At 48.7% G+C, this 23,113-nt stretch overlaps 1 protein-coding gene across 1 annotated transcript in view; it reads right to left on the bottom strand.

Moving 5' to 3' along the window:
• PYGM (glycogen phosphorylase, muscle associated) overlaps nt 1-14,675 on the bottom strand; it is a 38,849-nt gene extending 24,174 nt beyond the window's left edge. Inside the window, exons 1-5 of the mRNA XM_087705329.1 lie at nt 14,368-14,675; nt 9,833-9,934; nt 8,215-8,293; nt 5,892-6,127; nt 90-201 (exon numbers count right to left, since the gene is read on the bottom strand). Coding sequence (XP_087561455.1) covers nt 90-201; nt 5,892-6,127; nt 8,215-8,293; nt 9,833-9,934; nt 14,368-14,610 — 772 coding nt within the window. The 5' untranslated portion in view covers nt 14,611-14,675. The remainder of the gene's footprint in view (nt 1-89; nt 202-5,891; nt 6,128-8,214; nt 8,294-9,832; nt 9,935-14,367) is intronic.
• Nucleotides 14,676-23,113: the final 8,438 nt, after the last annotated feature.

Below are 23,113 nucleotides of genomic sequence, written 5' to 3'. Positions count from 1 at the left end.
AATGCTTCGCTTAACCACAGAACTTAGGGCTTCAATTGTTGGCATAAGTCACCCGAGATCAGTTTCAATCTCAGGTCGGTGCTACTTACAATCCTTCAGGTTGAACTCGTTGGGAGCCCTGGCGGACCACAACCGCATGGTGTTGACTGTGTTGTTGCGATACCCAGGCACGGGTGTGTCGTAGGGCAAGGCGAGCACCACCTGCGCGGGGATGGGGAGGGGGAAAAAGTAACCATGATCAGTCCCCAGTCAGACCCAGGCTGCACCTCGGCTCAGCCAGCTGTTGCGGAAAGATGCATGAGATCTAAAATGATAATGTTAGAATGGAGTTTGCTCAGAAGCTGAAATGCACCAAGTGAATGAGAGGAAGAGTGGGAAACAGAGGAGAGAAGAAAGATAGGAAGAGAGGGATAGGAGAGAGGGTAAGGGGGGAAGATGAGGAGAATAAGGAGGAGTGGTATGAAGAGAGAGGAGAAGGAGAAAGGAAGGGGAAGTAGAGCAGAAAAGGAGGGAAGAAAGGAGGTAGGAGAGAGGTAGAAGAAAGAGGTGTATGGAGAGCAGAAGAGCTAATAATGGGTTTTTATCTTTCTGGGCGTTGATGACAAGAGGAACTGATGTAATTACTACTTAATACAATAGGATATTGGCTATGTAATAGTTATACATGGGATTATATGTTATGAAAATGGAAAATGGAAAATAAAAAAGTATATTTTCAAAAAAATTGATAATGTTGGAAGGCCGTGGTCACCTCTTGAATGGACTACTGCAATATGCTCTACCTGGGTCTGCCCTTGAATACTTAGAGAGAGAGAGAGAGAGAGAGGGAGGGAGAGGGAGAGAGAGAGAGAGAGAGAGAGATGGAGGGAGGGAGAGAGAGAGAGAGGGAAAGAGAGAGAGAGAGAGAGAGAGAGAGAGAGAGAGAGAGAGAGAGAGAGAGAGAGAGAGAGAGAGAGAGAGATGTAGATCAGTGATGCTGAAAAGGGAGCATGTGCGCTTTTCTAGGCCGCAACCAGGGAGAGGAGCTGCCCAGGGGTCATGCGCGCATTAGAAAACAAACTCCTGGTTTCTAATCTTCCGGTTACTGGCGCACATGCATGGGCGATGATCAGCTGGCCAGCGCGCTTGCTCATGCTGGAAAACGGAAGACAGGCTCTTCCAGTTTCTGGCACTGCCCACATAAAGGCCAGGTGATTGTTGCACACGCATGTGTGCCAGAAACCCAGAAGAGGAATGGGCAATGATGCACGTGCTAGGCGACATGGCTCCATGTGCTACTTTGGGCATGCATGCCATAGGTTCACCCTCATGGATATAGATAAATAGAATGATAGATATAGATTTGATGAGATAAAGATGATAGATAGATAGATAGATAGATAGATAGATAGATAGATAGATAGATAGATAGATAGATAGATAGATAGATAGATAGATAGATATAGAGAGATAGATAGAGAGATAGATAGATAGATATAGAGAGAGATATGATAGACAGATAGGTAGGTACTAGGTAGGTATGTAGGTAGGTGGGTGGGTGGGTAGGTAGGTAGGTATATATATATAGAGAGAGAGAGAGACAGAGATGATAGATAAGTAGGTAGGTGGGTAGGTAGGTATATCAAGAGAGAGAGAGAGAGAGGGAGAGAGAGAGATGATAGGTAGGTAGGTAGGTAGGTGGGTGGGTGGGTAGGTAGGTAGAGAGAGAGAGATGATAGGTAGGTAGGTAGGTAGGTAGGTAGGTAGATTGATCGAGAGAGACAGAGAGAGAGAGAGAGAGATGATAGGTAGGTAGGTAGGTAGGTAGGTAGGTAGGTAGGTAGGTAGGTAGGTAGGTAGGTAGGTAGATAGATAGATAGAAACTAGCTAGCTACTTAGACAGAAAGATAGATCTGTCTGTCTGTCTGTCTGTCTGTCTAAGTAGCTAGCTTCTATCTATCATCTATTGTTCTATGATAGATATAGATAGATACAGTGGTGGGATTCGGCCTGTGTGTACCCCTTCGGGAGAAGCGGTTGTTAAGTTTCTGAGGAGTTTGGAAAACTGGTTGTTGGAAGAAATTATTAGGGCAGAGAACTGGTTGTTAAATTATTTGAATCCCACTGCAGAGATAGGTAATGATAGATAAATAGAGATAGATATAGATACAGAGAGAGAGACAGAGTGACAGAGAGAGAAAGAAAAAGAGACATAGAGACAGAGAGAGACAGAGAGAGAGGCACAGAGAGAAAGAAAGAGAGACAGAGAGACAGGAAGAGAGAAAGACACAGAGATACAGAGACAGAGTAACACACAGAGAGAGACAGAGTGATAGAGAGAAAGAAAAAGAGACACAGACACAAACACACACACATACACACACAGAGAGGGATGATACATTTTAAAAAGTCTGCTATGCCATCAGTGCAAAATCTGGCATTGCTATGAAGACCACAGAGCAAATGATAAAAGCTACAGGAAGAAGCCTTTTCGCCCAATTTTCCCTTTCTGATTAGATCACAGACACCTTTTTTCCTCCCCTCCCCCTCCATCTATCCCTGGTGAAGTAATTTTGAAATGAGAAGCCTGAGCAGGAAGCATCGCCAAAGAAATAAAGTCAAGGCTCTTGAGCCCAATTTAGGTCTAGGAATATCAGCTCAGTTAAGCCGATCGGCCCCAATTTAATTTGTCGAAATTCTTGGGGGAGAAATCCATTCAGTTCACTAAAGTGATTGGGAAAAAGGAACCCGGCAATTATTCAACCTCCTCGGGGGGGCATCACGTTTAAACCGATCTGAACCAGAAAGCTGGTTCCCTTTGCAAAATCAATTCAAGGCGCCTTTGGAGATTTTAAAGTGTTTAATATTAACAATATTAATACAGGTAAAGGTTCTCCTCGCACATCTGTGCTAGCCGTTCCCGACTCTAGGGGGCGCTGCTCATCTCCGTTTCAAAGCCGAAGAGCCAGCGCTGTCTGAAGACGTCTCCGTGGTCATGTGGCCGGCATGACTCAACCCCGAAGGTGCACAGAACGCTGTTCCCTTCCCACCAAAGGTGGTTCCTATTTTTCTACTTGCATTTTTTACCTGCTTTCGAACTGCTAGGTTGGCAGAAGCTGGGAGAAGGAACGGGAGCTCACTCCATTACGCGGCGCTAGGGATTCGAACCGTCGACCTTTCTGATCGACAAGCTCAGCAACCACTAAGCCACCACGTCCCTCTCATAGGTAATATAGTAATACTCTAATAAGGTAGGCTTAGTGGTTGTTTGAAGTTACAATGGAACCTCCCTCTCAAAAGCTACTTAAAATTCAGTTTTTATGTCCTAATAGCCCCCTCTCCCCCAATCACAATTGCACTTCGGAGGGGTGGGGGCTCAGCAACCAGCCCGCATTTATGGCCATTTACAGCAGCATCAAATGGTCATGTTACCACAATTTATGAGGGTTTTTTTTCCCCCCAGGAAACCATCATTTATTTCTGGTTTCAGACAAATAAACAAGGCTAAGCAAACAATGGGTTCACTTAACAACGGCCACAAAAAAGGCTGTAAAAATCACTCGCAGCTCACTCACCAACTGGGAGCTGGGAAATTCTGATCCCAATGGGGGTTTTACAGGTAGTCCTCGACTTACGACCACAATCGAGCCCAAAATTTTTTTGTGGCTAAGCAAGACATGGTAAGAAAGGATTGTTCCATTTTACAATCCTTTTGGGCCACAGTCGCTAAGTGAATCCCTGCAGTTGTTAAGTTGGCCGCACGGTTGTTAAGTGGATCTGGCTTCCCCATTGACTTTGCTTGTCAGAAGGTCACAAAAGGGGATCGTGTGACCTTGGGACACTGCGACCGTCATAAATACGAACCAGAGTCCCAATTCCGATCAACGTGACCATGGGGATGCTGCAACGGACGTACGATAACGTAGTTATCGTCCGGTCTCCAACCTTCCCTTTTTGGGGAAGGTTGTTGAGAAGGTGGTGGCCTTCCAGCTCCAACGGTCCTTGGAGGAAGCAAACTATCTAGACCCCTTCCAGTCAGGCTTCAGACCCGGTTACAGCACAGAAACCGCTTTGGTCGCATTGATGGATGATCTTTGGAGAGCCAGAGATGAAGGACATCCCTCCATCCTGGTCCTCCTTGACCTCTCAGCGGCTTTCGATACCATCGACCATGGTATCCTTCTGCGACGACTGCGGGAGGTGGGAGTGGGAGGCACCGTGCTACGGTGGTTCTCCTCCTACCTCTCGGACAGGTCGCAGTCGGTGTTAGTGGGAGGGGAGAGATCGTCCCCAAGGCCCCTAAATTATGGGGTGCCGCAGGGTTCGGTCTTATCTCCCCTACTATTCAACATCTACATGAAACCGCTGGGAGAGATCATCCGCAGGCACGGGATTAGATACCATCAATATGCGGACGATACTCAACTGTATCTGTCCGCCCCGTGCCAAATCAATGAAGCGGTTGACGTGATGGGCCGGGGTCTTGAGGCCGTTATGGACTGGATGAGGGTTAACAAGCTTGTGCTCAACCCAGAAAAGACCGAGTGGCTGTTGTGTTTCCCTCCCAAAGATTTGGCCAATATTCCAACACTCAGGCTGGGGGGTCAAATTCTACACCCCTCAGAGAGGGTCCGCAACTTGGGAGTCCTCCTGGATCCACAGCTGTCATTCGACCACCATTTAACGGCTGTGACCAGGGGGGCATTCGCCCAGGTACGCCTGGTGCGCCAGTTGCGACCCTACCTGAACCGGGAGGCCCTCACAACAGTCACTCGGGCCCTTGTGATCTCTAGGCTGGAATACTGCAATGTGCTCTACATGGGGCTGCCCTTGAGGAGCATCCGGCGACTTCAGCTAGTGCAGAACGCAGCCGCGCGAGTGATTGCGGGTGCACCCAGATTCACCCGCATAACACCTATCCTCCGCGAGCTGCGCTGGCTACCTGTCGATCTCCGGATGCGCTTCAAGGTGCTATTAATCACCCATAAAGCCCTACATGGCAGTGGATCTGGATACTTGAGAGACCGCCTTCTGCCAATTACCTCCCTACGACCTATAAGATCTCATAGATTAGGCCTCCTCCGCATCCCATCGGCCAGCCAGTGTCGGCTGGCAACTACAAGGAGGAGGGCCTTCTCAGCAGTAGCCCCGACCCTTTGGAACGAGCTCCCCGTGGAGATTCGTACCCTCTCCACCGTCCAGGCCTTCCGCACTGCCTTGAAGAACTGGCTCGCCCGTCAGGCCTGGGGATAAGAATCGCTACCCCGCCCGAATGATGAATGGATGTTGCTTACTATTTTATTATATGTTGTTGTCTTAATGTTGTATTCCCCTCTCCCTGGTTTTCTGTGAGCCGCCCTGAGTCCCCTCAGGGAAAAGGGCGGCCTACAAATGCTAATAAACCTAAACCTAAACCTAAACTTGTGAAGAACAGTCCCCGGTCACTTTTTTCAGTGCCGCCGTAACTTTGAACGGTCACTAAATGAATAGCTGTAAGTCGAGGACTTCCTGTCATGTAGGAACTTCAAACAGCAGCAGCGAGAGATGGAAATGAAAAGTCTTGTGGGAATGCAGCCAGAATGCCAGATAAGAGAAACGTTGGGTGATCGAATTCAGCCCCTTCTACCCAGTTCGGTGTGAATAGGTAGCGGCAGCGGCGGGAGGCTCCACCCACCTACCCGGATGGCATCACGCCCCATTTTTGATGCTCTGCGCATGCACAGGAGGTCCTGCACCTGCGCGGAGGTGGTGCGCGCAAGCAAAGCGAGCGAGCACTTCCATTTGCAGACAGTAGTGAAGGCAAGTTGATTCCGCCCCAGGTTGTATCCCAGGGAAGCTGTGATGTTTGGGGAGGAAACACTAGGAGGACATCCACGTACACTCACCTGCGCAAGGAGTCAAAAGCCGCTTACCTGCGTGTCAGCCCACTTCACTCCTCCCTCTCCGTGTTGCACGTGTCCGTAGAAGTGGACGGGGATCATGTACTCCGGGCGGGCCTTCTCCCAGGGATTGCCGTAACGCAGCCAGTCGTCGGCTTCCTCCACCTGCCAGCCTCCCAGGATCTTCTGGTTGAAAATGCCGAACTCGTAGCGGATCCCGTAGCCGTAAGCAGCCAAGCCGAGAGTCGCCATGGAGTCCAGGAAGCAAGCTGAGGGGCGACGGTGAAACCCACATGAGGACCAGTGAGCAGAATGGAAAGGAGACTAAAGTACATTGGAAAGCAGGAGGCTCCGACTTTGACAACATTAAGACTTGTGGGCTTCAAGTTGGGTGGGGAATTCTGGGAGTTGAAGTCCACGGGTCTTAAAGTTGCCAAGGCTGGATACCCCTGATTTGGTTCTGACTGAGGCTTCCTCAGAGCGTGAAGAGCCTGTCCTGGTCCCAACAAAACCCCTTTTATTAATTGACTGTGAGTTCTGCTCTTTCCCATCCAGCAAAGTCTTTCAAGGGAGGATTTACGGTCACAGACCTTATCTGGTTTGCAGAGCTAACAGGCCCCGATCTGCAGAACTTGGCAAGGAGCCTCAGAGAATCACAAACCAATTAAGTGAACTAATGGTCTCCTGCAAACTCCACTACCCTCTCGCTCCTCTTTTATTTCCTCTGGGAGGGGCCATTCACCGTCCACCTGTGGCGTTACTCCCAAGTACGTCCCTGTTCTTTAGCTGTTCCCTTCGTCTGGCAGTTCTGTGCATGCGCACACTGGGAACAGGCTCCAGCTGTTCTTCTGCTTCTCTGCTGTCTGACTCTGAAGGCAGCTGATAACTGTCAGATGGCCTCGACCCCCTCTCTGCCTCCGACACAGAGCCCTCCTCAGAGCCTTCCCCAGACTCCAGGACCGGCCCAGGTTCCTCCCCAACCCTCCTCACTATCTGAATCGGCTGCCAGCTCCTCTGGCCGCTGGCAGGGCACAACAGCTTTAAAGTGAGTTAGACGTAAGGCATGTTGGCTTGGTTTCCCTGAATAATGCTATGGTTTGTAAATGCACAAAATATAGAAAGAAACAAGCCACATTAAGGGTTCGCTGGTTGTGCGAACCAGTCCCAAGTTTGACTGAAACCAGGGGATTGCAGAGACCACTGGCTGAGTGTGGCACACTGGAGGCAGAAGGGTCCCCAGAAAAACCTGCATGAGTTAGTAAGTTCCTCTGAAATGGTTGCCTTAAAATAGCTGGATTGGAGTTGGAAAGGAGACCAACAGGAAATCTTCGAAGGCAGACAGGGTTAATCTCTTCCCTATTAACGGCAAGCAAACACCGTGGAGTGTCCGCGAGACCACCTCAGGGCCTCCACTCAACTCAGATTGCACTTTATTCTGAAGACCTCTCTCTCTCGCTAGCTGTCACAGGCTGGGTCTTGTGCAACACACTCGGGCTGAATTCGCACCATGTATCTAGCGTACAAAAACAGCCTGAGAAAGCTCAGCCTAATGAATACACTGTAGATCCATCCCTAAGTGGGTTGTGGGCAACAACCAGACTCTAGATCCAATGATGGCGAATCTATGGCATGGGTACCAGAGGTGGCACAGAGCCCTTCTCTGTGGGCACGCATGCCCTCTTCTGGTTTCTGGCACTGAACTTCATGGGCACTGGAGCGCTGGAAAACAGTCCCAAGACAGTCCATTTTTGGGGCATTTTCAGGCCATTTTGGGGGCTCAAAATGGCCCAAAATGCCCCCCATAATGGCCAAAAGCGCCCCAAAAACAGGCACGCACGCATTGGCCAGCTGGTCTTCGAGTTTCCAGCGCTCCGGTACACGCACATACACACGTGCATTCTGGTTTGGGTGCTGGTGCCGAAAAGGTTCGCCCTCACTAGATGATCGCCTCTATGCAATTTAGGGGGTGGACTAGATGACCTCCAGAGGAACCATCCTAATGCGGGGTGAGGTTTTTCGAGCAGAGGTTGAACCCTTGTCTAGGAAAAAAAAAATCCTCCTGACGGGAAGGATTTTAAACTCAGGGGAAGTTGGGTTCGTCTTTTCCCAACGAACCGGTTGTTTTTTATTCCGTTGTATCCCGCCGGTATCGTTTTTGCAAATCTCATTCAAAGGCGGAAGTGTTCAGCAAAACTTATCGCTTGATCAGCTGAGGAAAACGTCGCCCTTCAATACAATGGCAGACGGGGCTTCTCTGCTCCCCAAAAGGCAAGATCGTACAAGATCTTTGCAGGAACTTTGGAGCCGCCAAGGAAGGGGGCTGTTATGTCCCAACCTTCCCCTCCCTCATGCCCACCTGCCAGTCGCCCCAGTCCTCCGTTGCCCAAGCCGGCGTCCTCTTCAATTTCCTGCAGCTCCTCCATATCCAAGCCCAGCTGTAAGAGGGAGGAAAAGAGAATAATTTCAATTTTGGGACCCCAAAAATATTGGTTAGCTGGTTGTGTTCCTCCTTTTATTATTTTCACAATTAACTCAAGGAAGTCAACATATCTAAGATTCCTTCCTCCTCCTCCTATTTTTTCCCACCATAACCACCTTGTGAGGTAGGCTGGGCGGAGAGAGAGTGATTGGCCCCAAATCACCCAGACGGCTTTCATGCCTAAGGGTGGGACTAGAACTCACTGCCTCCTGGTGATTGGGCCAAAGTCACCTAGCTGGATTTCATGCCTAAGGGTGGGACTAGAACTCACTGCCTCCTGGAGATTGGGCCAAAGTCACCTAGCTGGATTTCATGCCTAAGGGTGGGACTAGAACTCACTGCCTCCTGGTGATTGGGCCAAAGTCACCTAGCTGGATTTCATGCCTAAGGGTGGGACTAGAACTCACTGACTCCTGGTGATTGGGCCAAAGTCACCTAGCTGGATTTCATGCCTAAGGGTGGGACTAGAACTCACTATCTCCTGGTGATTGGGCCAAAGTCACCTAGCTGGATTTCATGCCTAAGGGTGGGACTAGAACTCACTGACTCCTGGTGATTGGGCCAAAGTCACCTAGCTGGATTTCATGCCTAAGGGTGGGACTAGAATTCACTATCTCCTGGTGATTGGGCCAAAGTCACCTAGCTGGATTTCATGCCTAAGGGTTGGACTAGAACTCACTATCTCCTGGTAATTGGGCCGAAGTCACCTAGCTGGATTTCATGCCTAAGGGTTGGACTAGAACTCACTATCTCCTGGTGATTGGGCCAAAGTCACCTAGCTGGATTTCATGCCTAAGGGTTGGACTAGAACTCACTGACTCCTGGTGATTGGGCCAAAGTCACCTAGCTGGATTTCATGCCTAAGGGTGGGACTAGAACTCACTATCTCCTGGTGATTGGGCCAAAGTCACCTAGCTGGATTTCATGCCTAAGGGTGGGACTAGAACTCACTATCTCCTGGTGATTGGGCCAAAGTCACCTAGCTGGATTTCATGCCTAAGAGTGGGACTAGAACTCACTATCTCCTGGTGATTTGGCCAAAGTCACCTAGCTGGATTTCATGCCTAAGGGTGGGACTAGAACTCACTGACTCCTGGTGATTGGGCCAAAGTCACCTAGCTGGATTTCATGCCTAAGGGTGGGACTAGAACTCACTATCTCCTGGTGATTGGGCCAAAGTCACCTAGCTGGATTTCATGCCTAAGGGTGGGACTAGAACTCACTGACTCCTGGTGATTGGGACGAAGTCACCTAGCTGGATTTCATGCCTAAGGGTGGGACTAGAACTCACTGACTCCCACTTTCTAACCTAGTGCCTTAACCAGTAGACCAAACTTCCTCTTCCCTTCATAACATTCTCCTTTGTGAAAAATGCAGGGAGGGGGGCATCTTTGCAAACTTTTTTGCCCCCCTCTGGGATCGCTTTCCCTAAAGCTGCCCCCTCCCCAGTTCCCTGCCCCCCTCCCCAATCGGTTCAAGAGAGCAGCTCCCAAACCTGGTAAATGGCTTCATCGCAGGCATTTTGCAAGCCCAGGTTCACCATGGTGTTTTGCAGCGTCCGTCCCATGTAAAACTCCAAGGAAAGGTAATAAATGCGCTAGGAGAAAGGAAGAAAAAAAAAGGGGGGGTGTCAGTAAGTAGCCTTTCCCCCACCCACTCCGAAGAAGAAAACTTTTGGAATTCTACTCGAGATGAATTTGCAAATTGGAGATTTGCAGAAAAAAAGTGGAAATTTGCAATCTGAAATCTAGGCAGCATCCTAAAAAGCAGAGAAATCATCCTGCCAATCAAAGTGCGTTTAGTCAAGGCTCTGGTTTTCCCAGTTGCAATGGATGGCTGTGAAGGTTGGACCACAAGGAAGGCTGAAGAATGGAGGCCTTTGAACTCTGGTGCTGGAGAAGACTCCTGCATTGAGTCCCTTGGACTGCAAGGCCATCCAACCGGTCAGTCCTGGAGGAGATCAACCCTGGCTGCTCTTTAGAAGGCCAGATCCTGAAGAGGAAACTCAAAGACTTTGGCCAACTAAGGAGAAGGAGCCTCATGCTGGAGAAGAGCCTCATGCTGGGAACGATGGAGGGCAGAAGAAGAAGAAGGGGACAGCAGAGAAGGAGGTGGCTGGATAGAGTCACCAAAGCAGTCGGCCTGAGCTTCAATGGATTCCAGAGGATAGTAAAGAACAGGAAGGCCTGGAGGAACGTGGTCCATGGGGTTCCGGTGGGTAGGACACGACTTTGCATCTAACAACAACACATCCAACCTGAATCTTGGCTTCACGTAGTCCTCACTTTACAACCATAATCGGAACCGTTGCTAAGCCAGGCAGTTATGCAGGGAGTGACAGGGATTCAAACCGCCGAACTGCTGACCTTTCTGATCGACAAGCTCAGCCTCTTAGCCACTGTGTCCCTGTTATTCCTACATTATGGATGCTGCTCCCCCGTTACTGGTGGGGAAACGGGAAGATTTATATTCTAGAACAGTGTTTTTCAACCTTGGCAACTTGAAGATGTCCGGACTTCAACTCCCAGAATTCCCCAGCCAGCGAATGCTGGCTGGGGAATTCTGGGAGTTGAAGTCCGGACATCTTCAAGTTGCCAAGGTTGAAAAACACTGTTCTAGAAGACGTGTGTTCTATAAACCCTTCCATTCCCCACCAGTCTGTTAGAACTGAAGGCGCTTCTGGGATGAGAAGAGAAACGTTTTCAAATTAAAAATCAAGGAAGTCCAGTTGTCCTTTGCAAAGTTGATAGTTGAGAATCTTCATAGACACACTAAGAAAATAGCTGGGTTTCCCAAACACACCTGAACATACATGACCCCCCTTTATGTCTGGACTCATGTGAATTACAAACTCAAGCCAGTCAGAACAGAGTTTGAGTCCTAAATCCTTTTTCTCTTTTCTTGGAACCTAATCTTTGCACACGGAGTAGGCCGTTTTTAAAGCGCTGCATTGCCAGCGTTTCTATCAACAAACCCCGATGTGAGAAGCTGTCCAGAGCCAAAAACCTGGCATCGTCTGGCTTAAAATGTTAGCAGAAGTTCATCCGGCCTGACTTCGAGTCCTCCAAAATGCCTCATTTCACGAGGTGGTTTACCAATGGATGCTACATTTCCCATCCACACGGTTAATAAGTAAAGCACGCCTCTCCTCGCATCAAATCCGTAGACTCAAACGATCGAGGTTTATATCCGAATGAGAAAAGCCTGAATTTTGCAAAAGCCCATCAATATTTTGGAGAAGAAATGGAGAGAAAGACCCCAAAAACACCAAAGGAGAAGTCAGCTACCAGGGCTGCCCCAGAGAGGAGGAAAGGGGTCAAGCTATTCTCCAAAGCCCCTGAAGGCCAGAGAAGGAAGAATGGGTGGAAACTGACCAAGGAGAGATTCAACCTGGAAATAAGGAGGAATTTCCTGACAGGGAGAACAATCAACCCATGGAACAGAAGTTGCCTTTGGAAGTTGTGGGAGCTTCATCCCTGGAGGCTTTCAAGAAGAGACTGGACTGCTCTCTGTCAGAAATGCAGTAGGTAGGGTCTCCTGCTTGGGTGGAGGGTTGGACTAGATGACCTACAAGGTCCCTTCCGACTCTGTTCATCTGTAAACAGCAGGATAGAAAATCCTAAGAGATTTCTCTACCGCAAAATTTTATTATATTCTCATTCATTGGGACGATACTTTATTCCAGGGGTCTCCAAACGGGGCGATTTTAAAACTTGTGGATTAAGTGAATTTGGCTTGTCAGATTCACATAACCCCAGGATGCAACCCCCGTCATAAATATGAAACCGTTGCCAAGCGTCCGAATTTTGACCATCTGACTGCAGGGATGCTGCGATAATCCTCAGTGTGGAAAAAATTTCCCCCTTTTTTTCAGTGCTGTCGTAACTTGGAGCTGCCACTAAACGAAACTTGTAAATCAGGAGCAACCTGTATTCAATGCAATCGTGCAAATGGTTGCATTGGCAGATCCTCGGTTTACAAGGGTTGTGTGAACGCAACAAACCCCTTGTGTTAAGAACTGAATGCATCGTGCAAAACAGGAATGGAGCGAGGGCAGCCATAATACCCGCCTCTCCCAAAAAGAGAGATTTGTCAAGAGGAGCCTTCCCCCCCCCCGCCTTCTTGACCTCCCCCCCCCGCCGCCCGGTCCAGCTGCGCTGAGTTAGCCCTTGGTAAAAGTTTGCAAGCAGTATCCAGTATCCCCTGAAGGCTCCTGCTGACACAACAAGCATAGCTGGAATCAAATAGCAAAAGTTCACTCCAAATGTCAGGCCGGCTAAATTTAAAGAGTCGAGGCGCTTCTGCACTGGGGCGCGAAGGGAGAGGGCAGCCCACGCAGGGCAAGGACCCCTCCTGCAAGAACTTTTTTGGGGTGGCAAAGATGGGGCGGCTCCAGCTTTGGGACCAGGCTTCTGCTTGGCATTCAGGGTAGTTAGTCGGGCTACTACTACAGAAAAAAAAAAAAACATGGCTACCAACCTGCCTTCCATTGAGGACCTGCACACTGCAGGAGTCAAAAAGAGGGCTGGGGAAATATCTATAGAACGCAACCCTCTTGGACATAGATTGTTTCAACTCCTACCCTCAAAACGACACTATAGGGCACTGCACACCAAGACAACTAGACACAAGGACAGTTTTCCCCCTGAATGTCATCACTCTGCTAAACAACTAATTCCCACAACACTGTCAAATTATCTACTAATTATCTACTACTCTTCCTTCCTAGTACCTCTCTCTTCCCACTTATGATTATAGCCACGTTGCTTGTATTTTTAACATTTATAATGTTTTACTTCTTTCCTAGTATGATTTGATTGCTTATTAGTAACCTATGACTCTCACTAAGTGTTGCATCTTATAATTCTTGATGAATGTATTTTATTCTCCTTATGTCCACTGAGAGCATCTGCACCAAAGACAAATCCCTTGTGGGTCACACTTGGCCAATAAAGAATGCTATTCTCCTTATTCTATTCTATCCTTTTCCATTCCATTCTATTCCATTCTATTCTATTCTCCTTATTCTATTCTTTTCCATTCCATTCCATTCTCCTTATTCTATTCTATTCTCCTTATTCTATTCTCCTTATTCTATTCTCCTTATTCTATTCTATTCTTTTCCATTCCATTCTATTCTCCTTATTCTAATCTTTTCCATTCTATTCTTATTCTATTCTCCTTATTCTATTCTTTTCCATTCCATTCTATTCCATTCTCCTTATTCTATTCTATTCTCCTTATTCTATTCTTTTCCATTCTATTCTATTCTCCTTATTCTATTCTTTTCCATTCTATTCCATTCTATTCTATTCTCTTCTACTCTATTCTCCTTATTCAAGGTGTCTTTGCTGGTGGCTTTCCCCCCCTGCCCGTCCCTCATCCCAAACTGGGGCTGTGATTTCCCACCATCCTAAGCGATGCTATCAACAGCTATTAATAGGCACCTCTGCAGCTTTGATCTTGCCCCCCATGGCTGCCAGCTTGCCTCCCCACCCCCCACCAGCCCCTTGGAGTCCTGCCTGCCCATAACTGGCTGGGGAAAAAGAATCCGATGTGGACAACGGCCACCGACTTGCTGTTTTCCTCTGGGATTACAGCGCCCATCATCTCAGCCTGGGTGGGGATGATCAGGACTGGAGGACGGCGGGGTTCAAGGGGTGCAGAAGGGCTGTTTTTAGGGAGCCCGCAAGGAAGGAAAAAAGGGAGTTGTGAGTTCGATCCTAGGCAGAGGCAGAGTCTCCTGCTTGGGCAGGGGGTTGGACTAGATGACCTGCAAGATCCCTTCCCACTCTGTTAACTCAAACTCAAGGAGGTGGGGGGGGGGGTTCCTATCCCAGCAAGCACCAATAGGGGATGGTGGTTTTGGGGGGGGGCACGCGAGATCCTTTGACGGCAAGCAAGCAAACTCGTCTTCTCGCGCCCAACCAAGATCGCCCGCGAGCGATCCACGCGTGGCTAAAGCGCACAACAGCCCTGCCAGGTAGGCAGGAGGAGGGGGGAAGAGGAGGAGGAGTGGGGTATCCGCACCTTGGGGTCCTTCTCGTAGTAGTGCTGCTGGGTGCGGATCCATCGCCCGACCAGGTGGTCGCGGACGGTGTGGGCGAGGGCGTAGTAGTAGTCGCGGGGCGTGGAGACGTTGCGGTCCTTGACCAGCGTGAAGTGGAGGTGCCGGTTGAAGCTCTTCTTCAGGTCGGTCACGTTCTCCACGCCGGCCAAGCCCCGCACGCTGATCTGCTTCCTCTTCTCGAAGTCCGACAGCGGCAGCGACATCGCGGCGGTCCGGGATGGGCTGGACGGGACGGGACGGAGGGAGGGAGGAACGCCGGCAAATGCGCCCCATGCCTCGCCCCGCCGGCCTTTTAAACCTTCCCCTCCCTTCCCTCCGGCTGATGCATTATGCATGAAGGGCCGGGCCGGGGTCCCCGAAGCCCCTCCCGCCTTGCCCGGAGCTCCATCTGGCCACGGGCAGAAAAGAAAGGGAAAGGGGGAAAAGAAGAGAGGAGGACGCTAGAAAATTGTCTTTTTTGGGGGGGGGGGCGGAGAACGACCTAATAGGCCGGTTTGGATGACAAATTTCTTTTTTCTTTCTTTTTTTGCTCTTCTGCTGTTTTTTTTTTTTTTACTACTAGCAAAGATTTCTCCTGCGGATCTGGGGGTTCAAATTTTATTTGCCCTTTTTGCTCTTCTGCTGTTTTTTTTTTACTACTAGCAAAGATTTCTCCTCCGGATCTGGGGGTTCAAATTTTATTTGCCCTTTTTGCTCTTCTGCTGTTTTTGAGGTTGGCTGTTTTCACTAGTGAAAATTTCTCCTGCGGATCTGGGGATTCAATTCCCCCCCCCCTTGTTTCTTTTTCTTTTTGCTCTTCTGCTTCTTTTGTGTTGTTGTTTTCACTACTAGATTAAATTAGATTTAATAGATTTATAGGCCACCCAATCTCGAAGGACTCTGGGTGGCTTACAGAAAATAAATATAAGAATAAAGAATTTAAAAAAACAATAGAGTTTTAGAGTTTAGAGTTTTATTTCATTTGTATGCCGCCCTTTTCCCTAAGGGGACTCAGGGCGGCTCACAACTCAAACAAGGGAAGGGGGAATACAGACCGTTGACAATAGCAATAGTTAGACTTATATACCGCTTCATAGGGCTTTCAGCCCTCTCTAAGCGGTTTACAGAGTCAGCATATTGCCCCCAACAACAATCCGGGTCCTCATTTTACCCACCTCGGAAGGATGGAAGGCTGAGTCAACCCTGAGCCTGGTGGGATTTGAACAGCCGAACTGCTGAACTGCAGTCAGCTGAAGTAACCTGCAGTGCTGCATTTAACCACTGCGCCACATAGAAGACAGATTAAAACCTCATCATGCACCCAATCTGGTCGGGGCCGGACCTCAGTCATGAGGTCAACAGCCCCCCCCCCCCGGCCTGCCGGAATAGCCAGGTTTTAATAGCCTTTCGGAAGGCCATGAGAGTGGGGAGGGTCCGGATCTCTGGGGGGAGTTCATTGCATAGGGTCGGAGCGGCTACAGAGAAGGCCCTCCCCCGGGTGGTTGCCAGCCGACATTGTCTGGCTGACGGCACCTGGAGAAGGCCCACCCTGTGCGATCTTATCGGCTGTTGGGAGGTGTACGGCAGTAGGTGGTCTCGCAGGTATCCAGGTCCTAAGCCAGTGTTTCTCAACCTTGGAAACTTGAGGTCCTGTGGACTTCCAACTCCCAGAATTCCCCAGCCAGCTATGCTGGCTGGGGGATTCTGGGAATTGAAGTCCACAGGACTTCAAGTTGTCAAGGTTGAGAAACACTGTCCTAACCATACAGGGCTTTAAAGGTAATAACCAGCACCTTGAATCGCGTTCGGAGACCAATAGGAAGCCAGTGCAACTCGCGGAGGATAGGTGTAATGTGGGTGTATCTTGGCACACCCAGTATCGCTCGTGCGGCTGCATTCTGAACCAACTGTAGTCTCCAAACACTTTTCAGGGGCAGCCCCATGTAGAGCGCATTACAGTAGTCCAGTCTTGAGGTGGCGAGGGCTAGTAATGATTTCCCCTGCAGATTTTTTTTTTTCCTTCCTTTTTTCTTTTCCTGTATAAAAATAACTAGTGGATGCCATTTTTTGGGGGGGGCGTGATGGGCCCCTTTGGATTATAAATTGTGATTTTGCAAGACTTGGCTCCAGGAATATATTTGGATTAGGCTTTGAAGAACCTGAAGATAAGAAGCAGTTGAAGGAATTGGAGTTGGATTATGAACAGTGATGAAATTTGATTTTTTTTTAACTCCCAGTTCTGTGGGCAGGGGAAGGATATTGCAAAATCCCCATTCCCTCCCCACTCGGGGGCCAGCCAGAGGTGGTATTTGCCAGCTCTCCGAACTACTCAAAATTTCCGCTACCGGTTCTCCAGAACCTGCTGAATTTCATCCCTGATTATAAGCAACAATTTCACCCTTCTCTGAGATTACAATTTAGCAGTTAGACTTAGCAATAGCAGATAGACTTATATATCGCTTCATAGGGCTTTCAGCCCTCTCTAAGCGGTTTACAGAGTCAGCATATTGCCCCCAACAATCTGGGTCCTCATTTCACCCACCTCGGAAGGATGGAAGGCTGAGTCAACCCTGAGCCAGTGAGATTTGAACCGCCGAACTGCAGATAGCAGTCAGCTGAAGTGGCCTGCAGTACTGCACTCTACCCACTGCGCCACCTTGGCTTAAGTATATTACTGGTGGATTATAAATATCAAGATTTCTAAATATATACATACAAAGATAACATGTTTCTGCAGCCTCCAGCCCGCTGCCAGAAGAACAATGGAAGCCATCCTTCAACAAGAAAACTAACTTCGCACAAGCACAACACTGCTTAGCACACAAAATCATAGGGTTGGAAGGGACCTTGGAGGTCTTCTAGTCCAACCCCCTGCTTAGGCAAGAAACCCTGTCCCATTTCAGGCAAATGGCTGTCCAGTCTCTTCTTAAAAACCTGCAGTGATGGGAGCACACACAACCTCTGGTGGGAAGCTGTTCCACTGGTTAATTGTTCTCAATTGTTAGGTAATTTCACCTTAGTTCCAGGTAGATTCTCTCCTTGTTTAGTTTCCATCTGTTGGAATCTGGACTTTTTAAAATTACTATTGGCTTGGATATCTGTTTGGGTTCCTTTCTGTCCCCAAGTCAACATCTGGTGGATGACTTTGTATGAGCTCAGGGATGGATGGATCAGGCCAGAGGAATGCTTTGATGGACAGCTGCTGGAAGAGCTAAAGAAGCTTCTTGGATGAGAAGGAAAACGTCTTCGGAGAAAAACCAGAAAGTTCAGTTGCTCTTCGGGTGGGGGGGGGGAGGAAGGAGTGAACAAGGAGAGATTCAACCTGGAAGTAAGGAGAAACTTGACTGTGAGACCAATCAACCCATGGAACAGAAGTTGTGGGAGCTTCATCCCTGGAGGCTTCCAAGAAGAGGCTGGACTGCCATCTGTCAGAAATTATGTAGTATGTCCTGCTTGGGCAGAGGGTTGGACTAGATGACCTCAAAGGTCCCTTCTGACTCTGTTAATCTGCTTCTTGTCCTGCCTTCTGGTACTTTGGAGGATAGGGTGACACTCCCCCCCGTTTTTTTGTGGCAACCCCTCAAATACCGGAAGACTGCTTTATTTGAGGGGCTGCCACTCACACAGCATCTAGCCCTGAAAGAGAACAAGCATCTAGTCCTCAAGATTTGGAGTGTTACACTGCAAAGGTGCTGTGGCTACTTTGGGCCACCATGAGGCAATTTGAAAGCCTGCTGGCCGCTGCAGAACTACAACTCCCATCGCTCCCAGGCAGCAGGATCATCCCATGTCCTGTAAAGCCCCTTGGGGGTGGGGGAGGGAACGGCCCCTGTTGGCAGCCGTACATCGTGTTTTACAGATGGGGAGGGGCGACGGAGAATTGACTTGTTGGCACTGGTGATCCTGGAAGGGGGGGGGGAAGGGGGCAGCTGCCAGGATTCCTGCCCAGCCTAAACTCCTGGCAAGAGAACCAGGACGCACACCCAGACACACAACACACACACACACTGTGCCCGTCACTCAACTGGCAGGTCTATAAATACAGTGACTTTCAGGGCAAGGTCACAGCTCAGCTGACTGCAGCCTGGACCACTTAGCCCAACCTGAAGCCCCTGCCCCTGGAAAAGGCTGCCCCGAGGCAGGCTGGGAGATGTAGTCGCCTTCACACCTGGCCTTTAGGTCTAGGAGCCCCAGGTAAGGAAGTTAATACCCAGCCCTCTACTAGAAGATGACATATTTTGGGAAATATTAAAAGGGCAGAATATTTTCCCCCTAAAAGGCAGGAAGAAACGTATCTCGCTCCCTCGTCTTTATCAATGAGCCATTAAGGACTGAGCCAGCCTACTCTACATAACAAAGGTGGGATTAACCATCCACAGAAAGTCACCACAAGGCACCTGGGAAAATTACACGGTCTAATGGTTAAGGCGTCAGGGTAGATAGAAAGCAAGATGGCCATGAGCTCAAGTCCTGCCATGGAAGCCAGCTGGGTGATTTTGGGCCACTCCTTCTCTCTTAGCCCAACCCACCTCAGAGTTGTTGGTGTGGGGAAAATAGGAGGGAGGTGTGTTGGGATACGTTGGCTGCCTTGAGTTATTTGTAAAAATAATAAAGGTGGCATATGCATTAAAAAAATTAAACAACATATAATCCTCGATTTATGAGAGACCAAAATTTCTGTTGAGTTGTTAAGTGAGCTTTGCCCGCTTTTAAAACCTTTCTTGAGGGATGCGGTGGCTCTGTGTTTAAGACGCTGCGCTTGTCAATCTGAAAAGTGGGCAGTTCGAATTCCTAGCGTCACATAACGGAGTGAGCTCCCGTGACTTGTCCCAGCTTCTGCCAACCTAGCTGTTCGAAAGCACATTAAAAAATGCAAGTAGACAAATAGGAACCACCTTTGGTGGGAAGGGAGCAGCGTTCCGTGAGCCTTCGGCATTGAGCCATGCTGGCCACATGACCACGGAGACGTCTTCGGACAGTGCTGGCTCTTTGGCTTTGAAACGAAGATTAGCAACGCCCCCTAGAGTCGGGACCGACTAGCACAGGTGTGCAAGGGGAACCTTGGCCTTAAGGCCTTTCTTACCACAATTGTTAAATTAATCCCTGCAGCTGAGAAATTAATAATCCGGTTGTTAAGTGAATTCTGCTTTTCCATCGAGTTTGGTTTTCTGAAGGTCGCAAAAGGGGATAATGTGACCCTAGGACACTGCGGCCGTCGTATTTTGCTCACATGATGTTGCAAAGGTGGTAACTGTGGAAAAAATGATCCTAGTTCACATTTTTTTGTGCCGTTTTAACCTTGGTCACTAAAGGAACGGTCTCCTGTGGAAGGCTACCTGCAAACAAGGTTGTGTCCTCATTGCATCGCCTTCTCTCCCATCGATGTACGCCCCATATATATTCCCATCCTTGTGGGGTGTGCATGTGCAGAGAAAGGAAGTTTTCTGGAAAAGGCATGATTTCGTTTTCGCAAACGGGGGCTTCCCTAGCTCTGAAAAGCCAGCGCCGTTCTCGGCAGATGAAACCCAACTTTTAAAAACTTCCACACCCGCCACAGCGTAGCCCCAAGGATGAGATGCTTAGCTGCAACAAAGCTGGCCAATGGTTTTGGAGGGACGGCGTGCAAAGCATTGAGGCTGGATCCAGCTCCAATCCCAAGGCAACTGAGGGAAATCTCCAAGGGAGAAGGACAGAGAGCCCAATGTCTTTTACAGCTAAATTCGGCTCCTCTTTGCACCGATATTTGGTGGGGGGAGAGAGAAACAATTAACTCAGCAATTTTGAAGAGCTAAGATCTTTTGGGATGATGTTAACATTTGCATTCCCCAAATTGTTGGTTTTTTTTACATTTGAATGTTGTTCTCCATACCCATGTAAATATATCAGAGGTGGATGTGTTCATAAAGTCACCAGATTTTAACTTCTCCCCCAAATATTTCACCCTATATTGTCGACTTACGACCATCCATTTAGCGATCAAAGTTACAAACTTATGATTATCACAGCATCTCCATCTTCTATTCTATCCGTCATACACACACGCACGAGCAATTTCAACCAAACTTGGTACACATATGACTCGCTCCCTGGAAACAAATAATGTGGGGGGTAAGACACCACTAACACCCCTTGAGGTGTGTGTTCTGTAAGATACAGCCTGTTATGCCTTAAAATGGCTTCTACTGTGCTGCCGTAAAATGGCTTCTACCCTACAGGCAGTGGTGTTGCTATAATAGCTTCACAATACTCCACAAGGGGGCTCCCTCTGGTAAGGGGGAAAATCCAACATTAGAAATTAAGGTTGGTCCGGACATTTTACCCCTATAAATACCCAGGCAATGCCAGGTTATTGGCTAGTAGTTATACACATTTGGATGCTGGACAACTGGAACATATTTACAATGGTTGGAACTGTTTTGCAACCATGGGCCCTCCAGACTACAATTCCCAGAATCCCTTCTTGGCACGAGTACTCTGTTTTGAGTAGTACTACTGCAGGCCACTTCAGCTGACTATTATCTGCAGTTCAGCGGTTCAAATCTCACCAGCTCAAGGTTGAGTCAGCCTTCCATCCTTCCGAGGTGGGTGAAATGAGGACCCAGACTGTGGGGGCAATTTGCTGACTCCATTTGCTAAAAATCTGTAAACCGCTTAGAGGGGGCTGATAGCTCTATGAAGCGGTATATAAGTCTAATAAATAAATAAATAAATATGGGAGTTGGGAGGTACAAAATCAAAGAGCCCTGACCACTGGGCAGCTATGGGAGTATCTTTTGCAAGTATAACAGGCTTGAGATAGTGACCCAGGTCCCATGAATCAGTCCTTAAAAGACGTTCTCCTATAAGGTTCTAGTCCTCATGGTTTTAAACAGGCCAACTTAAAACAGCGTATTTGAAAGGCTGCTTTGATATTCAGTCTACTGCTTCAATGTCACGGCTGCTTCTCCTGAGCATCGGCATTTCTCCTGTGAACAAATACCTGGGTATTTAAGGATTCCCTGAAAGGATGTAGGATCAATTGTGCAAAATCTGCCTTTCTTTAGCACAGCCTAGCTCAGTCTTTCTCGGTGGTGCTGGCTGGGGAATTCTGGGAGTTGAAGTCCACCGGTCATAAAAAGTGGCCAACCGCGAGAAAAACCAGCATTCGTGCATCCGAGCCGTGAATTGCAACATCCCGAATGATTAATATATGGGGTGAGCCTCTTGGAACTCGAGATGAAGGATCCGGTGGCAGAGGAGACCCAGGGTGGATTTTGTTCGGCGGCTCCGAAAACCCGCCCTGCCCAAAAATGGCAGGCGGGAACTTGACCCCTTTCTTAAGAACTCAAAACTGTTGGAAGGACGAGACAAGAAGCAAACGCAACCTTCTCCGTCCTGCCTAGTTAAAGGTCAAATATGAAACGGGGCAGTTGGGAGCTGAAATCCGATCGGCCGGAGAAGTTATGCAGGATCCTCAAAAGGACGGCAGGCTCACTCATGCTCCACACCCCTGGGACACTTCAGCACACAAACGCACCCATGAAATGAGCATTTCTCCTGGATTATTTCCATTTCAAATGCATACATTCGAGCCTTTCTTTTCCCCGGGAGCTTCAGTCCAGCCTCTTGGCTTTGTCCACAATCCAAAGAGTGTCTTTTAATAGAACTTGCAAAAGTTGGTCTGTTACGCCTGCAAACCAGCATGGGGTCACCTGTTTTTCTCCTAAGACAGCAACTGCTTTTTAAGAGATGCTCCCTTAAGTTCAGTAAAGCAGTGTTTCTCAACCTTGGCAACTTGAAGATGTCCGGACTTCAACTCCCAGAATTCCCCAGCCAGCATTCGCTGGCTGGGGAAATCTGGGAGTTGAAGTCCGGACATCTTCAAGTTGCCAAGGTTGAGAAACACTGCAGTAAAGAATAAAAATTGGCCATTTCATTAAATGGCCTTATGGCTTTGTGGGTTCAGTGTCTACCACCCTATTGTGGTTTGTTCTGCAATTAAAATTCATCCAGTCTGGAGCACATCACAAACCCAACCAAGTTCCCTCTGTAGCTAGTGTTTCTCACCGACTTTAAAGATCCATGGACTTCAACTCCCAGAATCCATGGAGGTTGAATTCTGTGGACTTCAACTCCCAGGATTCCCCAGGCAGCCATGCTGAGAATTGAAGTCCACACATCTTAAAGTCAGACAGACAAGAGATGCATTTGGCAAGGACGGGAATCGGCAACCTTAAAACACTCATTTGAATCCGTTTCACCACAAAAAAAAACACTGGGAGCCACAAAACCTACTGGGCTTCGAAAAACTTAATAAATTGCGTGCCGGCAGGCGTCACACATTGGTGGTTGCGACATATATTTTGAGCGACAGGGAGCCGCAGCAGAGGGGTGAAAGAGCCACGGGTTGCTGACCCAAGAAGAGCTTGGACTACAACTCCCTCCACTCCTTGATGGAAGCAGACTTAAAGAAACAATGGAGGGGCTTTGGGGGTGCCTTCTGCTGAGCCCCCTTACAGACTGGACTGGAGGACGGACCTCCTATTCCCTGCGCCCCAAGTTCATTCTTCTCAGCTCACCTCTCGGCCGGTCTCAGGATGTTGTTCAAACATCCCCTGGCTGGGAGGGAGGAGGAAAACAGACACACACACACACACTCCCTCCCTTTGCTGCCTAATTAAAATTCTCCAGTCTCCACCAGGAACGGGGACAGCCTCGCTTTACACACGCCGTGTTTTTGGCAGAAGT

Source organism: Thamnophis sirtalis, unplaced genomic scaffold (assembly GCF_051295495.1).
Source record: "Thamnophis sirtalis isolate CommonGarterSnake01/CBP01778 unplaced genomic scaffold, rThaSir2_p1.2 scaffold_2, whole genome shotgun sequence".
Lineage (NCBI taxonomy): Eukaryota > Metazoa > Chordata > Lepidosauria > Squamata > Natricidae > Thamnophis > Thamnophis sirtalis.
Note: the sequence above shows the minus strand (reverse complement) of the source record. Positions and strands in the feature narration are given on the sequence as shown.